Raw genomic sequence first — 24,014 nt, 5'->3', positions numbered from 1 at the left:
CTGCAGAAAATGGCTGCTTTGGAGGGTGCAGTTTATAGCATTATATCCTGCTGAGATCCCTTCCCAAACCCCAACCACTCTAGGCTGTAGCCCCAAATCTCCAGGAATCTCCAGACCCATTGTTGGCAACCTTAGTCCCCCCATACAGCATCCCTCCTCCCCACCCCCCACCCCGCCTCTCCAGGCAGAAAAAGTTCTGTTCCAGAGTCCAAATGGAATTCCCCTTCCACCCACTCTTGAGGACTTTAAGATGATTTTAGTCAAAAGGGAGATGTTTTGGACGTTCTCACCCAGGTGCCTGAATGCCCAAGCTCAGCCTTGAGTCCACAAAATATAATGGGATGGAAATTAGGAGCATGGAAGGCAGACGTACTACGCTCTCCAAATCTCACTGGCTGTGCGTGGGGGGAAGGGGGGCTCTGACCCACCAACCCCCTTGAAACCATTTCCTGTTGCTCAGCAGCTGTAATGGGAACCAGACCCAGCTTGGCTTCTCCTGCGCAGGCAAGAGGACAAAACGGGGTTCTGCAGCGGAGGTGCTTCAAGGCCTCCAAGTTTCTTGGGTCCAGTCCCCTGGTGAGTACAACTGGAAGGGGCACCCTTTTCCTCTTCTTCCCATCAGGGGCTGAGGGGGTAGTCAGAGAAACTGAAGTGTTTTCTGTATTTCGTGGGACTTCCACACCATTTTGCACCAACAGGATTGCGGTTCAGTCTGGCCCCCTGAATCTCCTGTGGGGATCCCTCCAGACCCCCTGCTCCTTGCATGGACTCCCAGGGGCATTGACAGCTGCCTTCTGGCTGCAGGATTTTCTTACCTGGCCGTGTTCAAGCAGAGAACTTCACAAGGTAGTCACTGCCCTCTTTGGCGTTCAGCTTTTGCAGGGCTCTGAAGTGTGTCTGAGTTGGAAACTGTTTACCCCAATCTCAGTGCTGTAGCAATCAGCTGTGGTGAGAGGAAGGTGCTTTGCACATGCTCAGAGGCAGGTTCTGGATTATTCACTTTCCATATGCCAGAGTGGAGGGCATACCATTGAAAAGAGCTTCTGATATGCCCGGAGTTAGATGAAGCCCTGCCTCCTCCTCCTCCTCCTCCTCCTCCTCATGTTTGTCAGCCCTCACCTTTCTTGGCAGTGTACTGAGGCCATGTTGAATGCCCAAATTCCTCTGGTGATAAGATCAGTGTCCAATTTCTTCCTCCAAACTTTCAGGCCCTCCAGGTTAAGTTCACACTCCACACATTCTGGCCACGCAAGCCTTGCCGCACTGCCAGGCTGGCTCATTTCTAAGTACATCCCCCTGTGAACAGATACAAGGTACAAACCAGCGCCTTGGAGATCTCTTTGGCAGAAATTGCTGCTGAGGGAGTCCCCGACTGTCAGGCACAAACACTATCCAAAGAGAGCCAGGGCCACTCAGGATTGTGAGTTGGTATCTTATTTATTTCACTTTATTTCAATCCCTCCTTTCTCTCGAATGGGGACTCGAAGCAGCTTACATTATTCTCCCCTTCTCAGTTTTTTCCCTTACAACAAACCCTGTGAGGTAGATTAGGCAATTGTGCGGCTGGCCAAGCTTGGCCAGCGAGCTTCTGTGGCAGAGCGGGGAATCAAACCTGGCTCACCCAGATCCTAGTCTCTCCATCTAGCCACTACGCCACACTGGCTTTCAGGTGTGAAACTTAGAGGCACTTTTGCTGATTCCCGGCTGAGGCCCGGTGAGAATGGGCTCTCTGGTTTTTTTGCTTGATTCTGTTCCAGAGCCCATAGTGGGAGGAGAGAACACTTCCCAAAGCGGTGAAAAGAGGTCCCTGCCCCAAGCGGCATCCAGTGGTTGAGGTGAGGCCTGTGAGCCAGTGGCACTGCAGTTGATTGGACCCTGACCCTGCAGAGACATTTTGCTTACAGCCGGCCCCCGTTTGAGTTGCCAGGAAAAAAGTTGGCCTGCTCTGGTCTAGTGCCTTTGGCTGCCGTCTAATTTGCAAGATCAGCAGATTATCTTTTTCCCAGCACGGAGCTAAAGCAGTGCAGGTTGGCGGGGAGGGGCTGGTCCTCTTGACATAGTGCGAGAGTGTGGATCTCTGGGAACCTTTTAGTTGCCCACTTTCTGAATGCCTGCCTGCGAGCCCTGGGTCTAGATGGCACCGCAATGCTGAGAGCTGGGGGCAGGGGCCTGTAGTGGGGCTTCTTGCCCAAGACCTGAGCAGTGCAGCATAGAGAGTGGACCAGAAGGATATTTTAGTCTCCTCCTCCTCTCTTTGAGGTGGAAACTTGGACTGGGTGTGTGTGCCCCATACCCTCCAGAATATTCTGAGTTGTAAGGGCATGGTTCCCCTCTGTCTCCTTCTCTCCTTTATTTCCCCTCCAACATTCTGTGCCTCCAAGATGGCTCATTTGGGGAAGGATCTCCCATTTCTAATTTGCAAAGTCACATTTTTCTGTCCCCTGCGCTTACAGAAACCACCCCCCCTTGAAGAGCAAGATTCAGGTCCAGTAAGACCAGCTGGTAAGATCAACTCCCTTGATGAAGCTGAAGTTGGTTTCCACTTCCCAGTTCCTTATTCCTTCTTCCCTATTTGCAAATCAAACCACAAATGTGAAGGGGAAGCTTAAAAGTTCTGCACCCCAAAATAGGGTTTGAACCATCATACGCATGCCCCCACATTCAGGGGACTCTGCCTTCCAAGCAAAGAGCTTTTGATGTACCTCCCAAAAGTTTGTATTGGGAAAGGGAGGTGTATAAGGAACTGGAATGCTGCATGATGGTTCATCCCTTATTTTAGGATGCAAAGCTTTTCAATTATCCTCAATATTTGTGGTTGGATTTGTGAATAAGGAACTAGGAACTGTGAATAAGGAACTCCAGCTTCTTTCTCCCTTGTCCACAGGATTCAGTGCCCTACTGAGAGACAAAATAGCAAGAGTCCAGTAGCACCTTTAAGATTAACCAACTTTATTGAAGCATAAGCTTTCAAGAGTCACAGCTCTCTTCGTCAGATACATCTGATGAAGAGAGCTGTGGCTCTCGAAAGCTTATGCTACAATAAAGTTCGTTAGTCTTAAAGGTGTTGCTGGACTCTTTGCTATTTTGCTACTGCAAACTTACACAGCTGACTCCTCTGGATCTACTGAGAGACAAGTTTGTGTGCATTACCTAAGTTTGCAGGTCAGGCAGCTGTTAGGAAATCACAGCTTTGGTCCCAAGGGATCCTTGGCCCGTTTTTTGTGTGTGGATGGATGTAAGTGTTTTTAATAAATAATACAATCAACACAAGTTGGCAAGTCCAGCCAGTCAATGCCTCCAGTGCTCTTCTGCTGCACTTCAAGCCTCTTTACTTTGCCTTAATAATTAACCGGCTTTTGGAGCATGACCAGGTGCTGAAGAGGGCAGGAATGTGAGTTTGATCTGGGCTTTTTCAGGCACTGCACAGTGGGGGGTGGGTGGGACAGAAATAATCAGGAAAAAAAAACGTAACCATCTCATAGTACAATATTGAATAGTAAACAGACAATATTCTTAATAAAGGCAGGTTAAAATTATAGTCTCAGAAGTACAATTCCTATTAAAAGGGTATTTTACATCATCAACCTACCAACATTTTATAAAGTGATATGTGCAATAATAAGGATTATACAATCCAAAAATCATAGAAATAATGTACAGTCAAAGAATCCAACAGCCATATCCAGTTGGTGGGGGTGGGGGGAAGGATCCCTCAAAACAAGGGACAGTAGACGGTGAATTCACTTGATCTGTATGAGAAGAACCCTGTGGATTTTCGGTCAGGGCTTAAAGTACGCCAGGGTCCCTCCACCACCCATTGGAGCTGGAGCTCGAGCCCTGCACCTTTCTGTGGAAATGAAATTCCAAACTCACACCTGGATTCCTAGGTAGGGTTGTCAGCTCCAGGTTGGGAAATTCCTGGAGATTTGGGGGCTGGGGAGACCCAGGTTTGGCAGAAGGAATGCCATAGAGTTCACCTTCCAAAGCAGCCATTTTCTCCAGGGCAACTGATCTCTGTAGCCTGGAGATCATCTGTAACTTGGGGAGATCTCCAGCCACTACCAGGAGGTTGGCAACCTGACTCCTAGGCCACATGACCAGAGTTCCCTGGGCTAGCCAATCTTCCATTTCTTTGTTCTGCAGCAGTAAACAGGGTTGTCACTCCAGAAGGGAGCTGTCATGGGGATGCAGGGGACTCCAGGTGACCCGGTCCCCTCCCCACATCAACAAGGGAGGGGCCCAGTGTGTCTCCCCCCCACCAGTCATCTTCTGGCTATTGGCTGAGCCGTCATCTCTGCTGAGCTGTCGGACTTCTTGCCAAGAGCCCAGAGGGGTCCTGCATTTGCTGCCGTTGGCCTGGCCTGGTTCATCTCTGCTGATGTGTCACATTTTTTGCATTTCTCCCTTCATCCGTCCATTCATCGCCATCCATCGGGATATTTCTGATGGGAAAAACACGATCTGGCTGCCCTTGTGTCCACTCCCCCACTTTGGCTGAGTGGCTGACCGGCCGTTGCTCTGGGTCCCAGGAAAGCTGCAGCAGCCAAACTGCCGCAAAGGACAAAATGTGCCCCAGCACGCAAATGTGTCCTTTCCGAAATCCAGGCCTGGGTGGATGACGCAGTCAGGGTTGGTCTCTTTTCCAGTATGCCACCCCAAGAGAGGCTAGTGCCTAACTGAAGTGGCACTGAAGCTCATTCCTTGATTCCAGTGGCATGAAAGGTTGCAGGGAAATGCACTCTACACATGTTCAGAAGCAATCTCATCACAAGCTTGGAATTGAGCCTTGGGTTGCATTAATATTAGCACAGATCTGCAAGGCCCAGAGCCCATGGACAATTCTGGGGGGAGGCTCCGGTCTCTTGGCTGGAAAAGGGGGGGGCTTAGGCTTCCCCAGATCCACCCCCTGAATCTATATAATAGGCAGCATCTGTTTGACTAACCAACAGGTATCCCCTTTGAGCATGCTCCTTTAATTGTCTTTGAAAGCATGCCTGAGACATGTCGATCAGGATCCTGGGGAAAGGAGACCTGAGACTCCCCTGCTCAGGAAGCATTCCGATTCATTGGGGGGGGGGGGCACTGAGATGTCACAGTCTTCTATGCTGGCCCTTTTGAAGTTGTGCTCCCCCATCCAGTTTTCCAGAAATGATACCTTTCAAGGATCTGGGTTTGAAACAGATGCCAGGGCAAGAGGCCCAGTTGTGGTCCAGAGGCCAGGCTTTGGGGAGTTGTGAGTTGCATTTGACATTCTAGGCAATTTTTGCAAAAACTCCTTTGTGGGGTATGCCAACCACCAGCTCCCAAAGGAAGTGATGTGGTTACATGGCTGACGTTCTCTGCAGCTCGGTTGATCTAATTTTACTATGTAAAGCCCTGCAAGGTCCCATGTTTGGACATGGTATGCAATTTGGCGTTTGGTTGTAGGCCAGGGCGCCATTGGGCCGCTGTGCATTAGGGTGTAGTCCCAGAGCCTCAGTCCTGGAAAGTAAGAAATCCAGGGTGGTGTCGTGATTAGAGTGTTGGTCTAGAATCTGAGAGACGCAGGTTCAGATCTCTGCTATGGAAACTCACTGGGTGACCTAAGGCCAATCATATCCTCTCGGCCTAACCTACCTCACAGATTTTTTGGTGCGGATAAAATGGAAGAAAGGAGAACTACGTGAGCCACTTTGTGTCCCCGTTGGGAAGAAAGGCAGGGTATAAATGAAGTTTTAAAAATTAAAAATAAATAACAGGGCGCCTCTGAGCATGGGCAGAGAGTCCCTGATCATTGCAATACCTGCAGCTGTCACTCAGGGGCAGATCCATCAGTGTGACTTAGACGTTGCATGAACCCGAGCACCTCTAAGAGGAACACAGTGCACTCGGTAGGGAGCAGGGCCAGGCTTTAGAGACCAAAATGAAGGGTTTTTATCTCTGCCGACTGTACAAACACTCCCAGCTGCTGTCAATGCCGGCCGTTAGTGCTCTGAGAGATCAGCAGAAAGGGGGATCTTTTGTGTGAGCCTCTCATTCCAGGGAATTGCGGTTCCCTTAAACAAACATCACAAGCCCAGAAAGAGCATCTTGTTTTCGGGACCTCCACATTGCTGGCTGTTCCAAGTGCCAGTCCATTCCTCCTTGCCGCTTGGCCCTCTGCCTGGCAGTCTAGAACCCAGAGAAACTGGAGGCCTTCTCTTCTACGGGCGGGCGGGCGGGCGCACACACACACACACACACACACACACTCTCCGGGCTTCCTGCTCGGAGGGAGGCGGCGGCTTTGCAGTCCAAAGGGAGCCAGGCTGGTCCTCCCTTTTATTTACTGTGTGCTTCCAGCTGCAAGGAAGTGAGCAGCAGTTTCCACTTGCGGCTCCCTCCTGACTCAAGGGGCTGCTTTGGAAAGAGAGTCTTCCATTCTCCCCCCCCCTTTTGGAGCCCCCTTGCTTCTGCCAAAGACTGAAATGGAGAGAGCGCACCGCGGGTAACCTTTCGCCGGCCCTGCTCCAGGTAAGCCGGCACTGGGCGCTGGTGTTCTTGATTCTCCTTCAGGGATCCCGGGAAGGGGGCATTCAGAGCAGCTTAGCTTAGCTGTGGTGCTGTGTACCGGGGAAACCTTGTTTCAGTTCTGGGGAGAGGATGGGGAAAGGATCGCTGTAACGGGGCTCACAGCGGCTGGGATGCCTGGAAGTTGCTTGCTAGGGAAAGAAGAGCCTGCACGTGCTCAGAGGCACACTTTTTGTTAGGTTGGCGATGAGCCCTGGCTCCGGTTAAGCCTCCAGCGAGATCTTAATGACATCCTGTTGAACTAGATGAAAACAGAAATCAGTTGCAGGAAGAAAAAAAGTGGTCTGTGAAAAGTCCCATTTTAAAGGCGCTTCTCCAGTCCCTTCCAGCTTTTTTCCAACTTAGGGCACATTCACAAGGTCCTTTCTAAAACATCCAGAAACCCAAAGCTGACTTTCTTTTTGATTTTGATGTTTTGTACACAAACAAAACTCACAGTTGGAATTTTAAAAATCATCTCATGAGCGCCAAGCAGAAGGTTCATTTGCTTCTTGATAAAAGAATTGCTGTTTGGGGGGGAAAGGGGGTCTGGGGATTAGTGGATTTTAAGGTGTCTTGTAATTCAGGTCCTAGGATGCAGTGGGTGTGAGGGGTGCACCCTGTGCGTGTTCAGAGTCACTGTGGCCTTTAACACGTTCTGAGTATCTTGCCACTAAAAAGGGGGCTTGGGGCCAAAACTCTGGCTTCTACCAATCCCCTCCCGTCATTTCCTGCTCTCCTGGCTTTCTCACAGCAATGGGCCAGATGACCAATGGCCAGCCACAGCCAGCAGTTAGCAATCTGGCCAAGAGGCTGGCTCACATTCCGCTCATTTGCAGGTTCGTCCTGCATAGTTGGAGCAAACCAGGGAGGTTTCCTGCTTAAATCCTCCAGCTCAGATGGATTTATCATCACAGCCCTTCTAGTGGCGTCTGGAGAGGGCTGGAGTGTGGGATAAGACCTGGATTTGCTGGGTCATCTATGGCTGCTTTTCTTTCTCTTTGAAATTCCTCTTTCTCTTTTCCCCCCTCTCCTGATTCCCCCTTCCATATCCAGTAGAATCTTCTGCAAGCACCATATTTTAGTGGAATCTCTGGGGAAACTTTAACACTGAACAGACAAAAGGAGGGAGCAGAAAGCAAAAGGAACAACTCAAGAAAGTGCTCAGTAAAAAGAGATGGCGTATTTATTCCTCCACTATTTCTGTAATCGATGGGACAGTTTTGATTAGCGCCTTTTGGCAGGTCTCCTTGCAAGAAAAGGATGTGTGGTAATACATGTTTTTCTGCTTGATTTTTCAAGAACAATAAAGATAAAAGCATGAACAGTTAACAAGAATCTGTGCTTTGTCCTCTGGCCTAAAGCACCTCCTGGGGTGGTTTTGTTTTGTTTTTGCAGTTCCACAAATATTTTTGCAGGTGATTTTTTAAAACCGTCTTTTCCCTTCTCTGCAATAGTGCCAGGCACTGGGCATGCAGGCGTGTGCGTGTGTTTAAATGAAATATCACAGACAAATGAGAGCAACAGGTAGTTGGAGAGAGAACAAACCTTTATACCTTTCCACCAAATGTTCTTTTTATTGTGTGCTAGAACTGTTGGGGACAGCGACTAAGTGCCCAGCACATCTCCTGGATGGTGGCAAAGGGGTAGGAAGACGTCTCTCACTCACTCCAGCAATGACTCCCACACCCCTGATCTAGGGTGAAACTTTTGGCATCTGTTTACTGCCCCACATGAACGGACAGCAGATGTCCTGCAGATTCACAAGAAATGGCAAATGCTCCATCTCTGCCCAGTTGCCTGGCATTTTCCCTGGCATGGTGCCCAGCCTTATTTCCATCATGGTGCCGCTAGAGTCTTGCACTCACAGGGATGTGTTTGTGTGTGCAGATGTGGGCTGGCGTCGGCCTTGATGAGCTGGTCATTTTCTGAGCCTTGCAGTAACCCCACCTGGTGTTTCAAAAGGTCTTAGAGGGTCTCTATGAAAGGCTGGCCCACCCTTTCCTTGCGAACTTTCCATCCCATCTGCCTAGAAATCTATCAATGTGTGTGGAGCTTTACATTGAAATCCGGACAAGATAGTCTCCTGCCCCAAGAAACTTGAAATCTAAAGATTTGACGGAGGGAACAGGCAAAAGTTTCTTTTAAAGATTTGTGGCCCATCTTTTAGTCATAAACAGCTGATAAGTAAAAGATTATATATATATATTAAAAAATATAGAAAATCCTTCCACTTACATCTGTGCACCCTGGACCCAGGGGCCTCCTTCTTGGAGAAGGGATACAGAGCTCTTTGCTGGAATTTAAACATTTGAGACACTGCATATTTCTCTTTATTCTCGTTCTTCCTGGCTCAGTTTGCCCAATTTCCCTTGCCAATTTGTTTTTTGGCCCTTCAGTTTCCTCTGTATACCTTCAGAACTGAACCCAGAACTTCAGGTGAGGGGCCAAGCCAGTCGGGGCAAATGCATCCCAACTTCTGATGGCTTCTAAAATGGCTTGGGAATTGGAGCTGGCCACATCTGTCTCACCCAGAGCTCTCTCTGCTGTTACAGCTTTCTCCACACCAGGAGCAATCTCTCAGGTGATGGAAGCTGTGCTTAGGTCTTTGGATCAATTTGCAAGCCCTGCTTATTTTTGTAAGATGTACCATGGAACAGGTTGGCATGGAAGGGGTCGTGGCTCAGTGGAAAGTTCCAGGTGCAATCCCCAGCGTCTCCAATTGAAAGGACCAGGTAGTAAGTGATGTTAAAGGCCTCCGCCTGAAACCCTAGAGAGCTGCTGCCAGTCAGAGTAGGCAATACGGACCTTGATGGACCCATGGTCTAATTCAGGATAAGGCAGCTTCATGCATGCATGTGAAGCCAAACCTTTAGAACTGGGGGTTCTGCTTCCAATCTCTGGCACGGGAAACCTTGTTTGCAGTGTAGAAAAAGATCACACTGGCTAACATGGTCCAGGACTTGGTCTGGGCACCAGATCTCTAGTTAAGCCCTGTCCTGTTCTCTCTTACTGAATACAGTCAGTTTCCAAAAAGCATTGGTAAATTTCTTGTGTTTGCTTCTGTAACAATCATACAAGGAAATATGTTTCCATTATACAAATGGAGAATAGAGGCTGACCGTGACTTGCCCAAGGTCCTGAACAAGACTGTGTCACAGGAGATGCGATTGTGGCAGTAACAACACTGAGCATCTGTAAGGCTCTTGGGAGTGTTCAAAGTGTTTTGCATTCATTAGCCGAATCCAGGACTTCCAGCACCCAAGCCCAACGCTCCACCTACAAGGCCATTCTGTTTGGCTCAGATGCTGTCCTTGATCCTGATGGACCTTAATAACAGATGAGCAGCTGACTTGGACCAGTGGTCCATCTGGTCCAGCAGTGGCCAATCTGTTGCCCCATGTGCAGGGTGTAGAGAAATGTCCTCCACCTTGGCATTCTCAGTAATTCGACCATTGGAAGTACATTGTGTTTATGAGTTGAGGCTGCAGACTAGTGGCTGGCAGGAAGACGGGGGCTGGAGTTTACCATCTCTCACCTTGCTAGAATATTGCACCCAAAGAGACAGAGGAGAAGAAAGCCAAATGGCAAGACAGTTTCCTCTTCCTCTTTGCACCAGGATGATCAGAAGGACCTCAGGGAGAGATGGAATCTCCAAGAGGAGATTAAGCATACCCAGGACATGGGAAAGAAACTCTCTTCCATCTCACTTTTTCCCTTGGCTGGACACAAGCCAACATTTATCTAGGGATTCCAACTTGCCCATATGGAGAGGGTCAACAGGGAAAAATCCAAACCGAGAACAAAGGTAATGCTGAACTGTAAACTATTACATTTTCATGTAAAGCTAGCCTGTCCTAACTAAACATTGTTTAACATAAGTTCTGAGAATAGAGAAAGGGGACTGTGTATTTTCATCTTTTCTTTCGACCCTTGCTCAGCCCGAATGCTTGAACAGACCATGTGTATTCTTTTTTCCCTATTTATTAAAGTTTCTTATATATTGAAAGCTTGAAGTCTGATATTTTTAACCACAACACGCCTATATGGTCTTGCCATGTGAAGCCCAAGAATGAGAAGGGGCAGTAGGTATGCTTACCATCCCTGGAGTGTGATATCTTGAAACTGCAAAGTTGCAATAGATCACCTCCATGCTAGCTTGTAAGAGTTTAACGGGCAGGCACAGCGACTAAGAAAGCCTCTCAATGGAAGTGCATCTCCAGAGTGCTAGATGTGCAACTCCATCTGCTTCTAGCACAAGATGTTCTCAGAATTGCTGGTGGCAGTGATTGATAGCCAGTTTGGTTTTTTTTGTATCCCACACCCACCCATCCTTGGATCAAGGGAAAGGGGTGGCATTACCAAACGGGATGGCCATGGGGTTTTCTAGCCTCCCAGGGACCCAAAGGAAAGGGGCTTGCAAGTCTGTATCTTCACACAGAGGGTGGAGGCCTCAAAACCTCCACCGCTGTGTCCCCCCCCCCAGTTGTCCTGCTAGGGGTGCCAGGTTCCCCCCCATGGGGATGGGGGATCTCCTGCTCCCATCCTCTGCCCCCTGCCACTGCTCACCAGCAGGGCCAGTGCGCCCATTGAGGCCAGGTAGGCGGTGGCCTCGGGCGCAGGGTGCCGGAGGCAGCACCGGAGGAGGCGCAGGAGGCGGGAGTGTGCGCCACAGAGCTGCAGCCTCCTATCCCTCCTGCCCCGCGCCGCCACCAGCACACACCCCCAGCCGGGCGCAGCCATCGTGGGCAGGCATTTGCAGCGGCGCAGGCAACCGAGCGGGAGAGCTCAGAGGCCACCCACGCACTGTCAGAGCCACCCACTGCAGCGATCATGCTGGTGGCGGTGTGCGTGCTCCCGTGATGTCACTTGTGATGTCGTCATGCAGGCCGGAGCATGTGCACTTGCGCGCGCGTGGGGACACCCAGCTGGCCGGCCGCGAGCGCCGAAAACCCTTGCGCTGCCCCTGCTCACCAGGCTGGCAGGGGGGAAAGGTGGAGGAACAGGCATCCTGGGTGCACTCCCAGTGCTGCGCAACGATGTCATTCCCAGGAGAGCTGTCATCATGCAGGCCCTGGGAGTGCTCCCGTGCTTCACACTGGGCTGATTTGGGCCCCAAAGGGCCTGGTGCAAAGCACGGGAGTCCTCCTGGGGCCTGTGCGATGATGCCATTCGCAGAAGTGATGTCATCATGCCACACCAGGAGCAGAATTCAAGGAGAAAAGAGAGATGAATACAGCCCCCTTCCACCAGCATGGTAAGGGGACCTGGTAACTCTATGTTACTGTCTCTTCCAACATCGAGGTTCATGTAGCTCCATGAATTTGTCTACACCACTTTTAAACCTGTTTAAGCCAGTGACTATTTCCATGTTCTATGGCAGTGAGTTCTGTAAGATAACAATGCATGGCTTGAAGAAGTACTTCCTTTTGTTTCCTGAATCTATGGCCTTTCATATTCTAGTATTTGGAGAATGGGAGAAAACATTTTTCTCAGTCCCGTGTATGACTTTATAAACCTCTAACAGGTTCCTCCTTAGTCATCTTTTTTCAAAACTTAATCTTAAATTCCTTAGCCGTTCCTCATCCGGAAGATGCTCCCTTAATCATTTTGGCTGCCATTTTCTTGTTTCTTTCCCAATACTATAGTACCCTTATGAGGAACTGTGTATAGTATTCAAAATATGACTGCAGAATCAGTCTTTACAAGAATATTATGATACTGGCTGTCTTGTTTTCTGTTCCTTACCTAATAATCCTAGCCTAGAATATGCCTTTTTCATCACTGCTACACTGACTTGACGTTTTGGAAGTTCGAGTATGTAATGTCTACCACATCGCGCCTTCTCTACATACTTGTTAACTTCTCAAAGAACTCTAAGAGATTGGTGAGATAGGATCTCCCCTTTTACAAGCCATGTTGAGTTCTCCTCCCTGAAGCTTGTTCTTCTATGTAGCCATCTCATTGCCTTCTGCCTGCAAGTAAAGGCTTTTTTGTTTCACTTGATAATCCCTCAGTGATTTTTCCTTCCACTCCCCCCCAATGTTTTTAAGTGTTTTTATCTTTTGTATTTGTTTTAAATTGTTTTAATGAAGCATTTGTGTATTAGTTTTAATTGCTTAAGATGACATTTTAATTTGTATGTTAGCTGCCTTGGTAGCCCTGTGAGGGCAGAAAGGGGGGTATAAAGTTTGTAAATAAAGACAATAAATGTGCGCTTAATAATTCTATCTTGAATGACAGCTTCCACCTGTTTGTTCAAAACACAGATTAGGCAAAGAGGACTGTGATTTCTTGGATTCCTTTTAAATGCCTTTTTAAAAACCAGCATTATGTTTGCTACTTTCCTATCTTTTGGTGAATGAAAATGAAATCCTGCCCCCAAGTTAATAGTTGACTTATAGTGACCCCTGGTGGGGTTTTCATGGCAAGAGACTAGCAGAGGTGGTTTGCCACTGCCTGCCTCCGCAACTCTCGTCTTCGTTGATGGTCTCCCATCCAAGTACTAACGAAGGCCAGCCCTGCTTAGCTTCTGAGATCTAACAAGATCAGGCTGTCCCGGTCTATCCAGCTTAGGGCTATCCTTTGTTAGCGAGGTTGATTTTAATAACAAACTACATCCTTTTAAAATAACACCATTTCATAGTGGAGTTCTTTTAAGAACCCTCGAGTGTATGCCAGTAGGACTTGATGACTTTTTACCTTCCTATTCGTCAGCTCTGGAACATCATCTTTTGGCCGCTTCTGTTTGAGTTCGTGCTTCAGCCGCCGTCCCTGAAAACAGCCGTTTACTGGCATGGCTAACTATCTCTCTAGCATCTTCAATGGTGAAGCCTGATGCAAAGTATTCTGCTTCTCTACCATTTCCCTATCATCCTGCCGCCGCTTTGGCACCTTGATCCTTCCAGTACGGTTCCCACACTAAAGCATGGCCCACCCCCACCAGAGACTGCAAAAAGCCCCTGTAGCCTGCCATAAATAGATGTGACCTGAATGACTGGCTAGTGGAGCCAGAAAGGGAGGGAGAGAGGAAGAGGAAACATCCGGTCTCCAAACAGAACATCTTCCCACCACCGAGGATGCCTCTTTCCTTTACCAATTGACAGGAAGTGTATTGGGAGGAGGGAAGCTCACTGTGACTCAGTTGGAGGGGGGGCGGGATGTGTAGCTATTGCCTAAGCACCAGGCCCCATTGCACGATGGGGCAATGCACAGGGGTGCTGTGCCTAGATGTGAGAAACCCAGGTTCAAAGCCCCGTTCTGCCGCAAAGCTCAAGGGGGTACCGCTAAATAGCTCTCCCTCTCTGCCAGCTCTCATTTCTGCAGGATTATTAAATGAGGTGGAACATTTTAAAGCCCTCAGCCAGCTCAAACAAGTCCTAGGAAGTGCCAAGTAGTCCATGGGTTGCAACGTCCTTCCTGGGATGACCGTCACAGGGTTTTCTGGCTCCGTTGGTTCTCCTCTCTGCGATTCCCATGACAGGCCCCAGAGGCATTCGAAGAGCCAGGCTGGTTAAAGGAGGCGGCCAGTTCCACTCAAAGCTCCTTTATTGCTAGCTTTTAACCAAAGGGGGGTATTTATTGCTTCTTGATGAAGGGAGCTTTGAATCTCGAAAACTCCTGCCTTGGAAATCTAGCTGGTCTTTAAGGGACTATTGGACCCAGATCTTGCTCTGTTTCTTCTTGGTTACACATGTAAACAATCAGGAACATAGACAATCCACTCCCCTTAATGAATTTTGGATCCAAAATGGGGTAGAGGCAGAGGTGTGTTTATTTGAAGTCTTTGGGAGTCTAAACACTTTTTGTTTTGAAGTCCAAAAATGTGCGAATGAGGAGCCAGTGCTGGCTTGGTGAAGGGTGCTGAGGAGGCTTATTTTCTGAGTTCCTTGACTCTCTGGAGAAGGGCCTGTTCCGTGGATTGGAGAAAAGGCAGCCTTTTCCAAAGATGACTTTTCCCTGTCATCCCCTAGGTGCCCCGGAAGAGGTCACCATGGAAACCCACAAGGAGGAGATGGAGCTCCTCAGCAACAGCATGGCAGCCTACGCACACATCAGAGGTGAGTGCGTAAACGGGGGCCTCATCATGATTTATTTATTTAATTTTATTTATTTACTTCATTTATACCACCTTTCTTGCCAATGGGGACCCAAAGTGGCTTACATCATTCTCCTCCATTTTCTCCTCACATCAACCCTGTGAGGTAGATTAGGCTGAGAGAGTGACTGGCCCAAGTTCATCCTGTGAGCTTCCATTAGGGATGGCAGGTACTATTAACCTCCTGGCGGGAGAGGGGGGGACCAGCGCTTACCTTTCTGTTGCTTCCCGGTGCATGTGCGATTCTGTGCCGGCGCCACCCCCAAGAGTGCTCCTGCGCTTCTCAACAAGCCGATTTTGGGCCCAAATCAGCCTGCTGAGAAGCACATGCACATACTCCCACACCTGTGCGATGATGTCACCTCCAGGAACTGATGTCATCGCACAGATGTGGGAGTGTGCACGTGTGCTTGGCCCCAAAATTGGCCTGCTGAGAAGCGTGGGAGCACTCTCAGAGGTGGTGTGATGACGTCGCTCCTGGAGGTGACGTCAGATGTGCCCGGGAGTAGGGATGTGCGTTTCGGCATTCAGAATGCCGAAAGAATGCCGAAACAAAAGTGTTTCGGCTTCTTTCGGGGAATGCCGAAACGTTTCGGGGAATGCCGAAACGTTTCGGGTAGCCGAAAGAAAAAAGCCGAAACGTTTCGGGATTCTTTCGGCTTTCTTTCGGCTTTTCAATGGGAAAATGCCTCCGTCTTCCCGGACGTCTGGGGGAGGCATTTTCCCACCGAATAAGCCCAAAATTGGTGGGGACCTTCCTCTAACCCTTCTCTAACAACCACCCAAGTTTCAGACAGATTGGACTTTGGGGGGCCATGTTATGGCCCCCCAAAGCAGGTCCCCCCATCCTCCCATAAGAAAGCGAAGGAGCAGCATATTGTTAGCATGCTGCTGCTCATCTTTCTTCATTATTTCCTATGGGGGAAAAATGAAGAGGCAGGCTTCCTTTGCCAGGGGTGGCATTTTGCATGCAAAATGCCCCCTTACCCTCAGAGGCCCTTCTCCCACCCCTCCTCCCACCCCTCACCAAGGCTCAGCCTGCTCCCACTTGGGGGGGCCATTTCATGGCCTCCCCAAGTAGGTGCTCTAATCTCTACCACTGACAGCTGGGGGAGGCTTGTGTTGCCAGGGGTGGCATTTTGCATGCAAAATGCCCCCCAGCCCTCTGGGGCCCTTCTCCCACCCTTCCTCCCACCCCCCACCAAGGCTCAGACTGCTCCCACTTGGGGGGGGCATTTCATGGCCTCCCCAAGTAGGTCCTCTCAGCCCCTAAAGTCCACCCCTTACAGCCCCACACAAACCCAATTCCCCCCCAGCTGCCACACACAGACCCAAATCCCCACATTAGCCCCTCACAGACCCAAATCCACCCCCACCTGCCCCACACCCATAACCCCAGGAACAGGCTGGCAAAGGCCAGCCCTCTCCCTTTGTTCCCTATGCTGGGAACTTCTAAACTCTCTTTCCCTGGGCAATTCTGCACAGCCCAGGGGTGCCACAATGGTGGGCACACTTCTGAGTGCCAGCTGGTCCCTGTGAAAGAGCACCTGAACCACAGACACCCTCCCTCAAATTCCCCCACCACCTACAGAGATGGCTGGCCAGCCAGCCCCATTGTTCCCTATGATGGGAACCAACTGCACAACAAAGAATAAAACAAGAACAACACAAAATAAAGTTTTAAATTTTTTTTCTCCCTTCCAAAGTACAAGTAGGCAAAGCATTATGACACATTACACCAGCAGTCCCCCACACAGAAAAATAACACAACTCACTTAACATCAGAGAATCACAAAGAACGATTCCTGTCAAAAACACTTTATTTCTTGAACAGCTTTAGGTTACACAGCAGGGGGGAACACCAAAGGGCATGGCAGCACTATCTTACACAAACATAACACAACTCACTTAACATCAGAGAATCACAAAGCACAATTCCTGTCAAAAACACTTTATTTCTTGAACAGCTTTAGGTTACACAGCAGGGGGGAACACCAAAGGGCATGGCAGCACTATCTTACACAAAAATAACACAACTCACTTAACATCAGAGAATCACAAAAACACAATTCCTGGCAAAAACACTTTATTTCTTGAACAGCTTTAGGTTACACAGTAGGAGGGCACAACAGGGCATGATAGCAATGTACTACAAAAAATAATACAACCCATTTCACCGTTTTTGACAGCAATTGTGTTTGTGTGATTCTCTGATGTGAAGTGAGTTGTGTTATTTTTGCGTAGTTCACTGCTTTCCTGCTCTGTGGTGCCTTCCTACTGTGTAACCTAAAGCAGTTACAGAAATAAAGTGCTTTTGACAGCAATTTTTTGGGGTGATTTTTTAATGTGAAGTGAGTTGTGTTATTTTTGTGTAAGATACTGCTTCCATGCCCTTTGGTGTCCCCCCCCCCCTGCTGTGTAGCCTAAAGCTGTTCAAGAAATAAAGTGTTTTTGACAGGAATCGTTCTTTGTGATTCTCTGATGTTAAGTGAGTTGTGTTATTTTTCTGTGTGGGGGACTGCTGGTGTAATGTGTCATAATGCTTTGCCTACTTGTACTTTGGAAGGGAGAAAAAAAAATTAAAACTTTATTTTGTGTTGTTCTTGTTTTATTCTTTGTTGTGCAGTTGGTTCCCATCATGGGAACAATGGGGCTGGCTGGCCAGCCATCTCTGTAGGTGGTGGGGGAATTTGAGGGAGGGTGTCTGTGGTTCAGGTGCTCTTTCACAGGGACCAGCTGGCACTCAGAAGTGTGCCCACCATTGTGGCACCCCTGGGCTGTGCAGAATTGCCCAGGGAAAGAGAGTTTAGAAGTTCCCAGCATAGGGAACAAAGGGAGAGGGCTGGCCTTTGCCAGCCTGTTCCTGGGGTTATGGGTGTGGGGCAGGTGGGGGTGGATTTGGGTCTGTGAGGGGCTAATGTGGGGATTTGGGTCTGTGTGTGGCAGCTGGGGGGGAATTGGGTTTGTGTGGGGCTGTAAGGGGTGGACTTTAGGGGCTGAGAGGACCTACTTGGGGAGGCCATGAAATGGCCCCCCCAAGTGGGAGCAGGCTGAGCCTTGGTGGGGGTGGGAGGAGGGGTGGGAGAAGGGCCCCAGAGGGTTGGGGGGCATTTTGCATGCAAAATGCCACCCCTGGCAACACAAGCCTCCCCCAGCTGTCAGTGGTAGAGATTAGAGCACCTACTTGGGGAGGCCATGAAATGGCCCCCCCAAGTGGGAGCAGGCTGAGCCTTGGTGGGGGGTGGGAGGAGGGGTGGGAGAAGGGCCTCTGAGGGTAAGGGGGCATTTTGCATGCAAAATGCCACCCCTGGCAAAGGAAGCCTGCCTCTTCATTTTTCCCCATAGGAAATAATGAAGAAAGATGAGCAGCAGCATGCTAACAATATGCTGCTCCTTCGCTTTCTTATGGGAGGATGGGGGGACCTGCTTTGGGGGGCCATAACATGGCCCCCCAAAGTCCAATCTGTCTGAAACTTGGGTGGTTGTTAGAGAAGGGTTAGAGGAAGGTCCCCACCAATTTTGGGCTTATTCGGTGGGAAAATGCCTCCTCCAGGCGTCCTGGAAGACGGAGGCATTTTCCCATAGAAAAAAGCCGAAAGAATGCCGAAATAATGCCGAAAGAATCCCGAAAGTCGAAAGCCGAAAGAGATTCTTGTTTCGGCTTTCGGCTTTAACGATAGAGAATCTTCTTTCGGCTTTCTACTTTCGGCTATAGCCGAAAATTTTTGGCTTGCACACCCCTACCCGGGAGGTCTGTTCCCCCACCTTTCCCTCCACCAGCCAGGTGAGTGGAAGCAGGGGGCAGAGAGTAGGAGCGGGGGATCCCCTGGCCCCACCAGAAAAACGTCATCCCTAGCTTCCAAGGCAGAGAAGACTGGGGTCTCTGCGATCCTAGTCCAACACTAGCAGCCTCAAATGATTGCATTGGAACGCATTGGCTACTTCTTCCATTCCCAGAAACTGCCTCAAGGGTGATGCTTCAAGCCTCAAGGCCTCAGGGCTCCTGCACATGTGACTCCCCTCCCTGTGATAGAGACACGAAGTGGCCACTTATTTTATCATGCAAAATTGGAAAGACATACATGTGCTAGACCTGTGCGTGTGTCAATTAGATCCCCCCTCTCTTCCTGGTCCAAATTCATTCTGAAGAAACCAGAATATAAAAGAAGAAACTTTCCCTCAACAGCCTTTCACTCCTACTCTGACAGGAGCTGCTAACTTAGGTTTTTATGGCCACTGTGTAACAAAGTGACACACGCATGCTAGGGAGTCACCTTGGCTAAGAAATTGGGATCTTAAGCAAGCTTGAAAGGAAGAGCTGAGACTCGGATATATTGACAAAACAGGCTAACTTTTATTGAGATGGGGAGCAGAGCAAATCACAATGTGGGGAATAATTCTGGCATCAATTATATAACAACAACAACAACAACAACAACATTTGATTTATATACCACCCTTCAGGATGACAACACCCACTCAGAGCGGTTTACAAAGTATGTCATTATCTCCACAACAAAACACGCTGTGAGGTGGGTGGGGCTGAGAGAGCTCCAGAGAGCTGTGACTAGCCCAAGGTCACCCAGCTGGCTTCAAGTGGAGGAGCGGGGAATCAAACTCGGCTCTCCAGATTAGAGTCCCGCACTCTTAACCACTACACCAAACTGTCTATTATTTATTTATTTAACAACATTTGTATTTCGCTTTCTGCCTTCAGAAGAGCCACCAACACAGCTAACAAGTTAAAAGATACATAATAAAATCTAAAGTTACCAACCTCCTGGTGGAACCTGGAGATGTCCCAGTATTGCAACTGATCTCCAGACTACAGAGATCAGTTCTCCTGAAGAAAATGGCTGCTTTTGAGGTTGGATTCTATGGCATTATACTCTGCTGAGGGCTTTCCCCTCCCCAGGCTCCGCTCCCAAATCTCCAGGCAGGAGGGGGATCTTTATCTCTCTGGGCTGTCAAAATGGTCACTGGCTGATCTCTGTTGATTCTCACTCTTTTTTTGGCAAAGAGCTGGAAATCACGTTTCTCGGGTCTCAAGCTCCCTTGAACAGCCGGGCTGAGGATGCACTGCTGGTGGAGATGAAGAGGACAGGAAAGAGAGAGGCCAGCCCAAGGGGAGGCGTGGGGGCCACAGCGAGTGGTGGCAGTGCTGCGCCTTCCTCTCCTTCCCCAAGCCCATCTGCCACTCCCTCAGACAGGCCCTTTTCAAATAGCTCACAGCATTAACAAACAATGCTAAGCCACAGCGTCAGGCCACGCACCCCACAGGAAAAGCCTTTTCCAAAGACAGGGTCTTTTCTATTGGAGGGGACAGCTGTCACGTATCGCCTTCGCCACCTGCCATTTGAGAGCCGCTTCTGAACCTTTGCGCAGGAACTTATCCCAACTCAGAGCCTGCTCCATGAAGTATCGCCCAGCCCAGAAACGGCTGGGTCTTTCTGAAAGGCCAATTTAGATTTGCGCTTTGCCAGTTTCTGTTCTGGGATGATGTGAAAACACGGCTCAGGAATACTCCCCCAGGCCCAGATGTTCTGTGATGTTCTGATCCGAACAGGCGTGCATGGAGGCTAGGTGGGCCCAGGGCCCAATAACAGTGACCATCTCTGACCATCTACCCTTTTCCCCAGAAGGAAAGAAACTGCTTGGAAGGCTGAGGGCAGAAACAGGCTTCCACTGCACAGCACAGAGGGGTAGATTTAGACCATTTACATGACCTTGTGTGGGGCAGGGGTGGCAGACTTTCTGGCAGTCAAACATCGTGCATGCCTAAGATACCCCGCCTCTACTGAGGGTGAAGGAGGGCCTGATTTTAGTTGAGGATCTTCCTTCCTGTCCCCCAGGGGTGCTGCCCCCAGGGAGACAGCGTCTGAAGACTAGGCAAAGTGTTGCAAGTCTCTCAATTAACTAAAGAAGCAATACCAGGCAGGCCAACCTGAGTGCATGGAGGAGTGGCAGTCATGATTTGAGGCGGAGAGGGAGCTTGTGTGGTATTTCTTGGTGATAAAAATAAACACTGAGGGTTTTTCTTTAGAAGTTGAGTTTCATTAAAGACTTAGTCATGCGCTGCTGTGTTTTTGCCGGGGTGTCCTGCCAACATCACACACCAGGCAGATCCATAATCCCAAACGTAGCAGGAAGCAACTCACGTGGGTGCAGGCAGCAGTTCCTTAGCAGCCAGTCCTGGGTGGTTCTTCATTGGAGGACCATTACTGGGACCAGCCAACTCCTCTTTTCCTGCACTTGCATCCTTGGGGCAGCCCCCCTCCTATTCAGCCACTGTTTCTGACCATTCTCTCTCTCTCTCTCCCCATTGTGACCCCTCCTAGATCACCCAGAGAGCTTTGGGCTGTACTTTGTACTGGGCGTGTGCTTTGGGCTTGTGTTAACCCTTTGCCTGCTGGTCATCCACATCTCATGGCAGCCCCAGGCTGTCCCAGCAAGGTCCCGCAAAAGCCTGCGGGAATTCAATGAGGAAGAGGAGGAAGAAGAGGAGGAAGACACTGTGGACCATGCAGCTTCCGAACCCCCGTTGTCCATGACAGAGCTGCCCCTGGAGCCCCACGGCACACCCGACAGCACCCTCACGGTCAATGTCTTTGCCTCGGCGGAAGAACTGGAACGGGCTCAGCGGCTGGAGGAACGCGAACGGATCCTCCGGGAGATCTGGCGCAATGGGCAACCCGACATCCTCGGGACAGGGACTGGAACCATTGGCAGAGTCCACTATTACTGACGATGCAATCAACTGATCTCCGAACTCAGGCAGCCTGGACAACTGGAGGGGAAGGCCTGTTGGAGCTCACGGTGCTGCCTGGACAGATTGGGGAGAGCTGCAGAAATGAGCCACGCCCAACCACCTGCTCTGGGACTTATCTCAGAACCACCTGAGAGGCAGCTGGATGAGGGGGGGAGGGTGTGTGTGTGTTACTGGTGCAAAATTAAGTCAGTAACCAGTATCTGTGTACAATGGCAAGAAGGGCCCTGAAAGGCCATTGCTTTGTCAAACTCCTTCCCCCTTCTTGGCCTGTTGAGCAGCTTTGGAGTCAAGAAACCCATTTTTCTTCCCGGCCTCAAGTCTTTATGTTTCCTGTGCAGAGATGAGAGGAAAGGAAGGCACTTGCATGTGAAACCTAGCCTGGCATTGCCCCCAGTGAAAGGCTTTTGTTTGTTTATCTGCAAAGTCAATGTTTGCCATGCGAGCAGCCTGTGTGGGCCTCTGCAAGGAAGACAATTGCAGTCGGCCCCATAGCTCTTAGAGAATAGCCAGAGAGACAGTACGTGATGTGACGGAGCGGAGTAAGTGGCTGACGCTCTTGAAGGTCTGATAGGCCGGGACTGGAGCTGCAGGGCTTTTGCCTTGTAGGAGTTCATGTGCACTGTGAGGTGCAGGCAGTGTCCAGTTGGATTAGCAAGGGGGTGGATGAGAGGGTAAAGCACACATGAAGCTGCCTTGTACATCAGACTCTTGGTCCATCAAGGTCCAGCAGGTCTCCAGGGTCTCTGTCTGAGGTCTTTCTCATCACCTACTGTTTGGATTTTTTAACTGGAGATGCCGAGGATTGAACCTGGGACCTTCTGCATGCAAAGCAGAAGCTCTTCCACTGAACCATCTCCTACCGTGTGTAGTAACTATACATATAAAAGACAGGCCATATTGGTGATGAATTGCCTCTTATCCCCTCTCCGGCGGGCCCGCAACCCCTCCGCGGGGATAAAAGATGAGTCCTCAGCAACAGGGCTTGCCGAGGCGGCTGCTGCACCTCTCCTCCCTCACACTTACCTGGCTGCGCTCCTGCGCGCCACAGTAGTGCACTTGCTGCCCCTCCAGCAACCTGAATCAGCCCCAATGGAGTCAAATCTGGCAGCTTCCAGACACAGAAGTGCATCAAGGTGCCTGCTGCCCCCCCCCCCTGCAGTGCTCCTGGCTCTGCAACCGCCTAAACCAGGGCTGAATCAGGCAGCTGCAGCATGCAGAAGTACGCCAGGGTGCTTGTCGCCCCCTGGCAGTACTCCCCACTTCTGCAGCTGACCAATTCAGCCTGAATTGGGGCCTAATCGGGTGGCTATGGGCCTAGGAGCATTCCAGGGCCCTTGCTGTCCCCCCCCCCGGCAGAGCTCTTGGGCTCCGCAGCTGCCCGATTCAGCCTGAATTGGGGGCAAATCAGGCAGTTGTGCAGGAGCACTCCAGGGCCCCTCCCCTCGCAGTGCTCTCAGCCGCCACAGCCTACTGATTCGGCCCAAGTCGGGGCCGAATTGCAGGGTGCAGGAGTGCTCCAGGGCCCTTGCTGCCCCCAGCCTCCAGAGCCACCTGATGCAGTCTATGGAGGCAGCGGGGAGGCCTGGCTCAGTGGTGCCACCCTCCCAAGGCCCCGCAGCAGGGGGCCTGCCAAATCAGTTTTTTAGAGCCCGTTGTATTTTTTCCCCACAACGGGCTTTGTTGCTAGTGGTGCCTATATGCTAGAGTATATATAAAAGGAAGAGCAGGAGGAAACTGGTTCTTTTAATCCCCATTGAACAACACTTAGTACATCATCTGCATGCACATAACCCCATACCAACTCCTTGCTTTGGTATGATCTTTCCCAAGCCTAGTTTGACACAAGCTTCTTGGAAAGATTGTTGGCAAAGCAACTTTTGATGTTGTGCAGATGAGAAAGGGTGCCTATTTTTTGCAGGTTCTACTCACATTAATACAATTTTCCCCACCTCAATCACTGTGGCCACCTTTATTTTTAAAATCAGGGCTCACACGCTCACTGTAGCATTGAAACATTGTGAGCATTTAACATCTACTAGTTCCTAGCATTCATGAAAGAAAAGTACAGCTGCAGCCCTTTTTGTTGCAGAGTTATAAGCATAGATGTGCAACCTTTACCTTCTCCCCTGTAACTGCAAAGAAAAGGGCCAGGCTTTGCATTTTAAAAAGAACTAATGCTAGGAACGAATAGATTGCGGTGTTTGATCCTTCTAACATTAAAAACCCTATAGCACAGAGTCCGTTGAGCAATGTGCCTTTTATAACACCCAGTCACTGCCCTCATGCAAGGATCAGGCCGAAGTGGTAGAACAGTGTAGCTTTCTTATTTCTAAAGGAGCCAGAAAGGTTCAAGGCAGTTGAAGAGCACCCCCCCCCCCCCAAAAATCTGGCATTTGCCAGGTTGTTGTTTTTTTTCTTCCCTAACAAGCCATTCTTAACCTCTCCAGACTGGCAAAAATTTCCTTCCTTTGTGACTTATGGAAGGGGAAGAGCACAGCATCATCTTCTCCCCATTTTTCCTCCAGAGAAGCTCTGCTTACAGGGTAAGGAAGAGGAAAAGATGCCCACACATGTTTTTATGAATCCCCCCCCCTTGCCCACCAGGATTGCAAATCACAG

General features: G+C 49.8%; 1 protein-coding gene across 3 annotated transcripts; it reads left to right on the top strand.

Moving 5' to 3' along the window:
- Positions 1-486: 486 nt before the first annotated feature.
- Positions 487-23,349, top strand: EVA1B (eva-1 homolog B). Of its 3 annotated transcripts, none has more exons than XM_054999752.1 (3): positions 487-576; positions 14,502-14,588; positions 20,965-23,349. In XM_054999752.1, the coding sequence occupies exons 2-3, from the start codon at positions 14,522-14,524 to the stop codon at positions 21,369-21,371; spliced, it is 474 nt and encodes a 157-aa protein (XP_054855727.1). In that variant the 5' UTR covers positions 487-576; positions 14,502-14,521; the 3' UTR covers positions 21,372-23,349. The 3 variants fall into 3 exon arrangements, with proteins under 3 accessions (XP_054855727.1, XP_054855726.1, XP_054855725.1); XM_054999751.1 differs by lacking the exon at positions 487-576 and adding an exon at positions 6,299-6,492; XM_054999750.1 differs by lacking the exon at positions 487-576 and adding an exon at positions 7,582-7,798.
- Positions 23,350-24,014: the final 665 nt, after the last annotated feature.

Source organism: Eublepharis macularius, chromosome 15, assembly GCF_028583425.1.
Source record: "Eublepharis macularius isolate TG4126 chromosome 15, MPM_Emac_v1.0, whole genome shotgun sequence".
NCBI lineage: Eukaryota > Metazoa > Chordata > Lepidosauria > Squamata > Eublepharidae > Eublepharis > Eublepharis macularius.
This window is presented reverse-complemented; position numbering and strand designations above follow the sequence as displayed.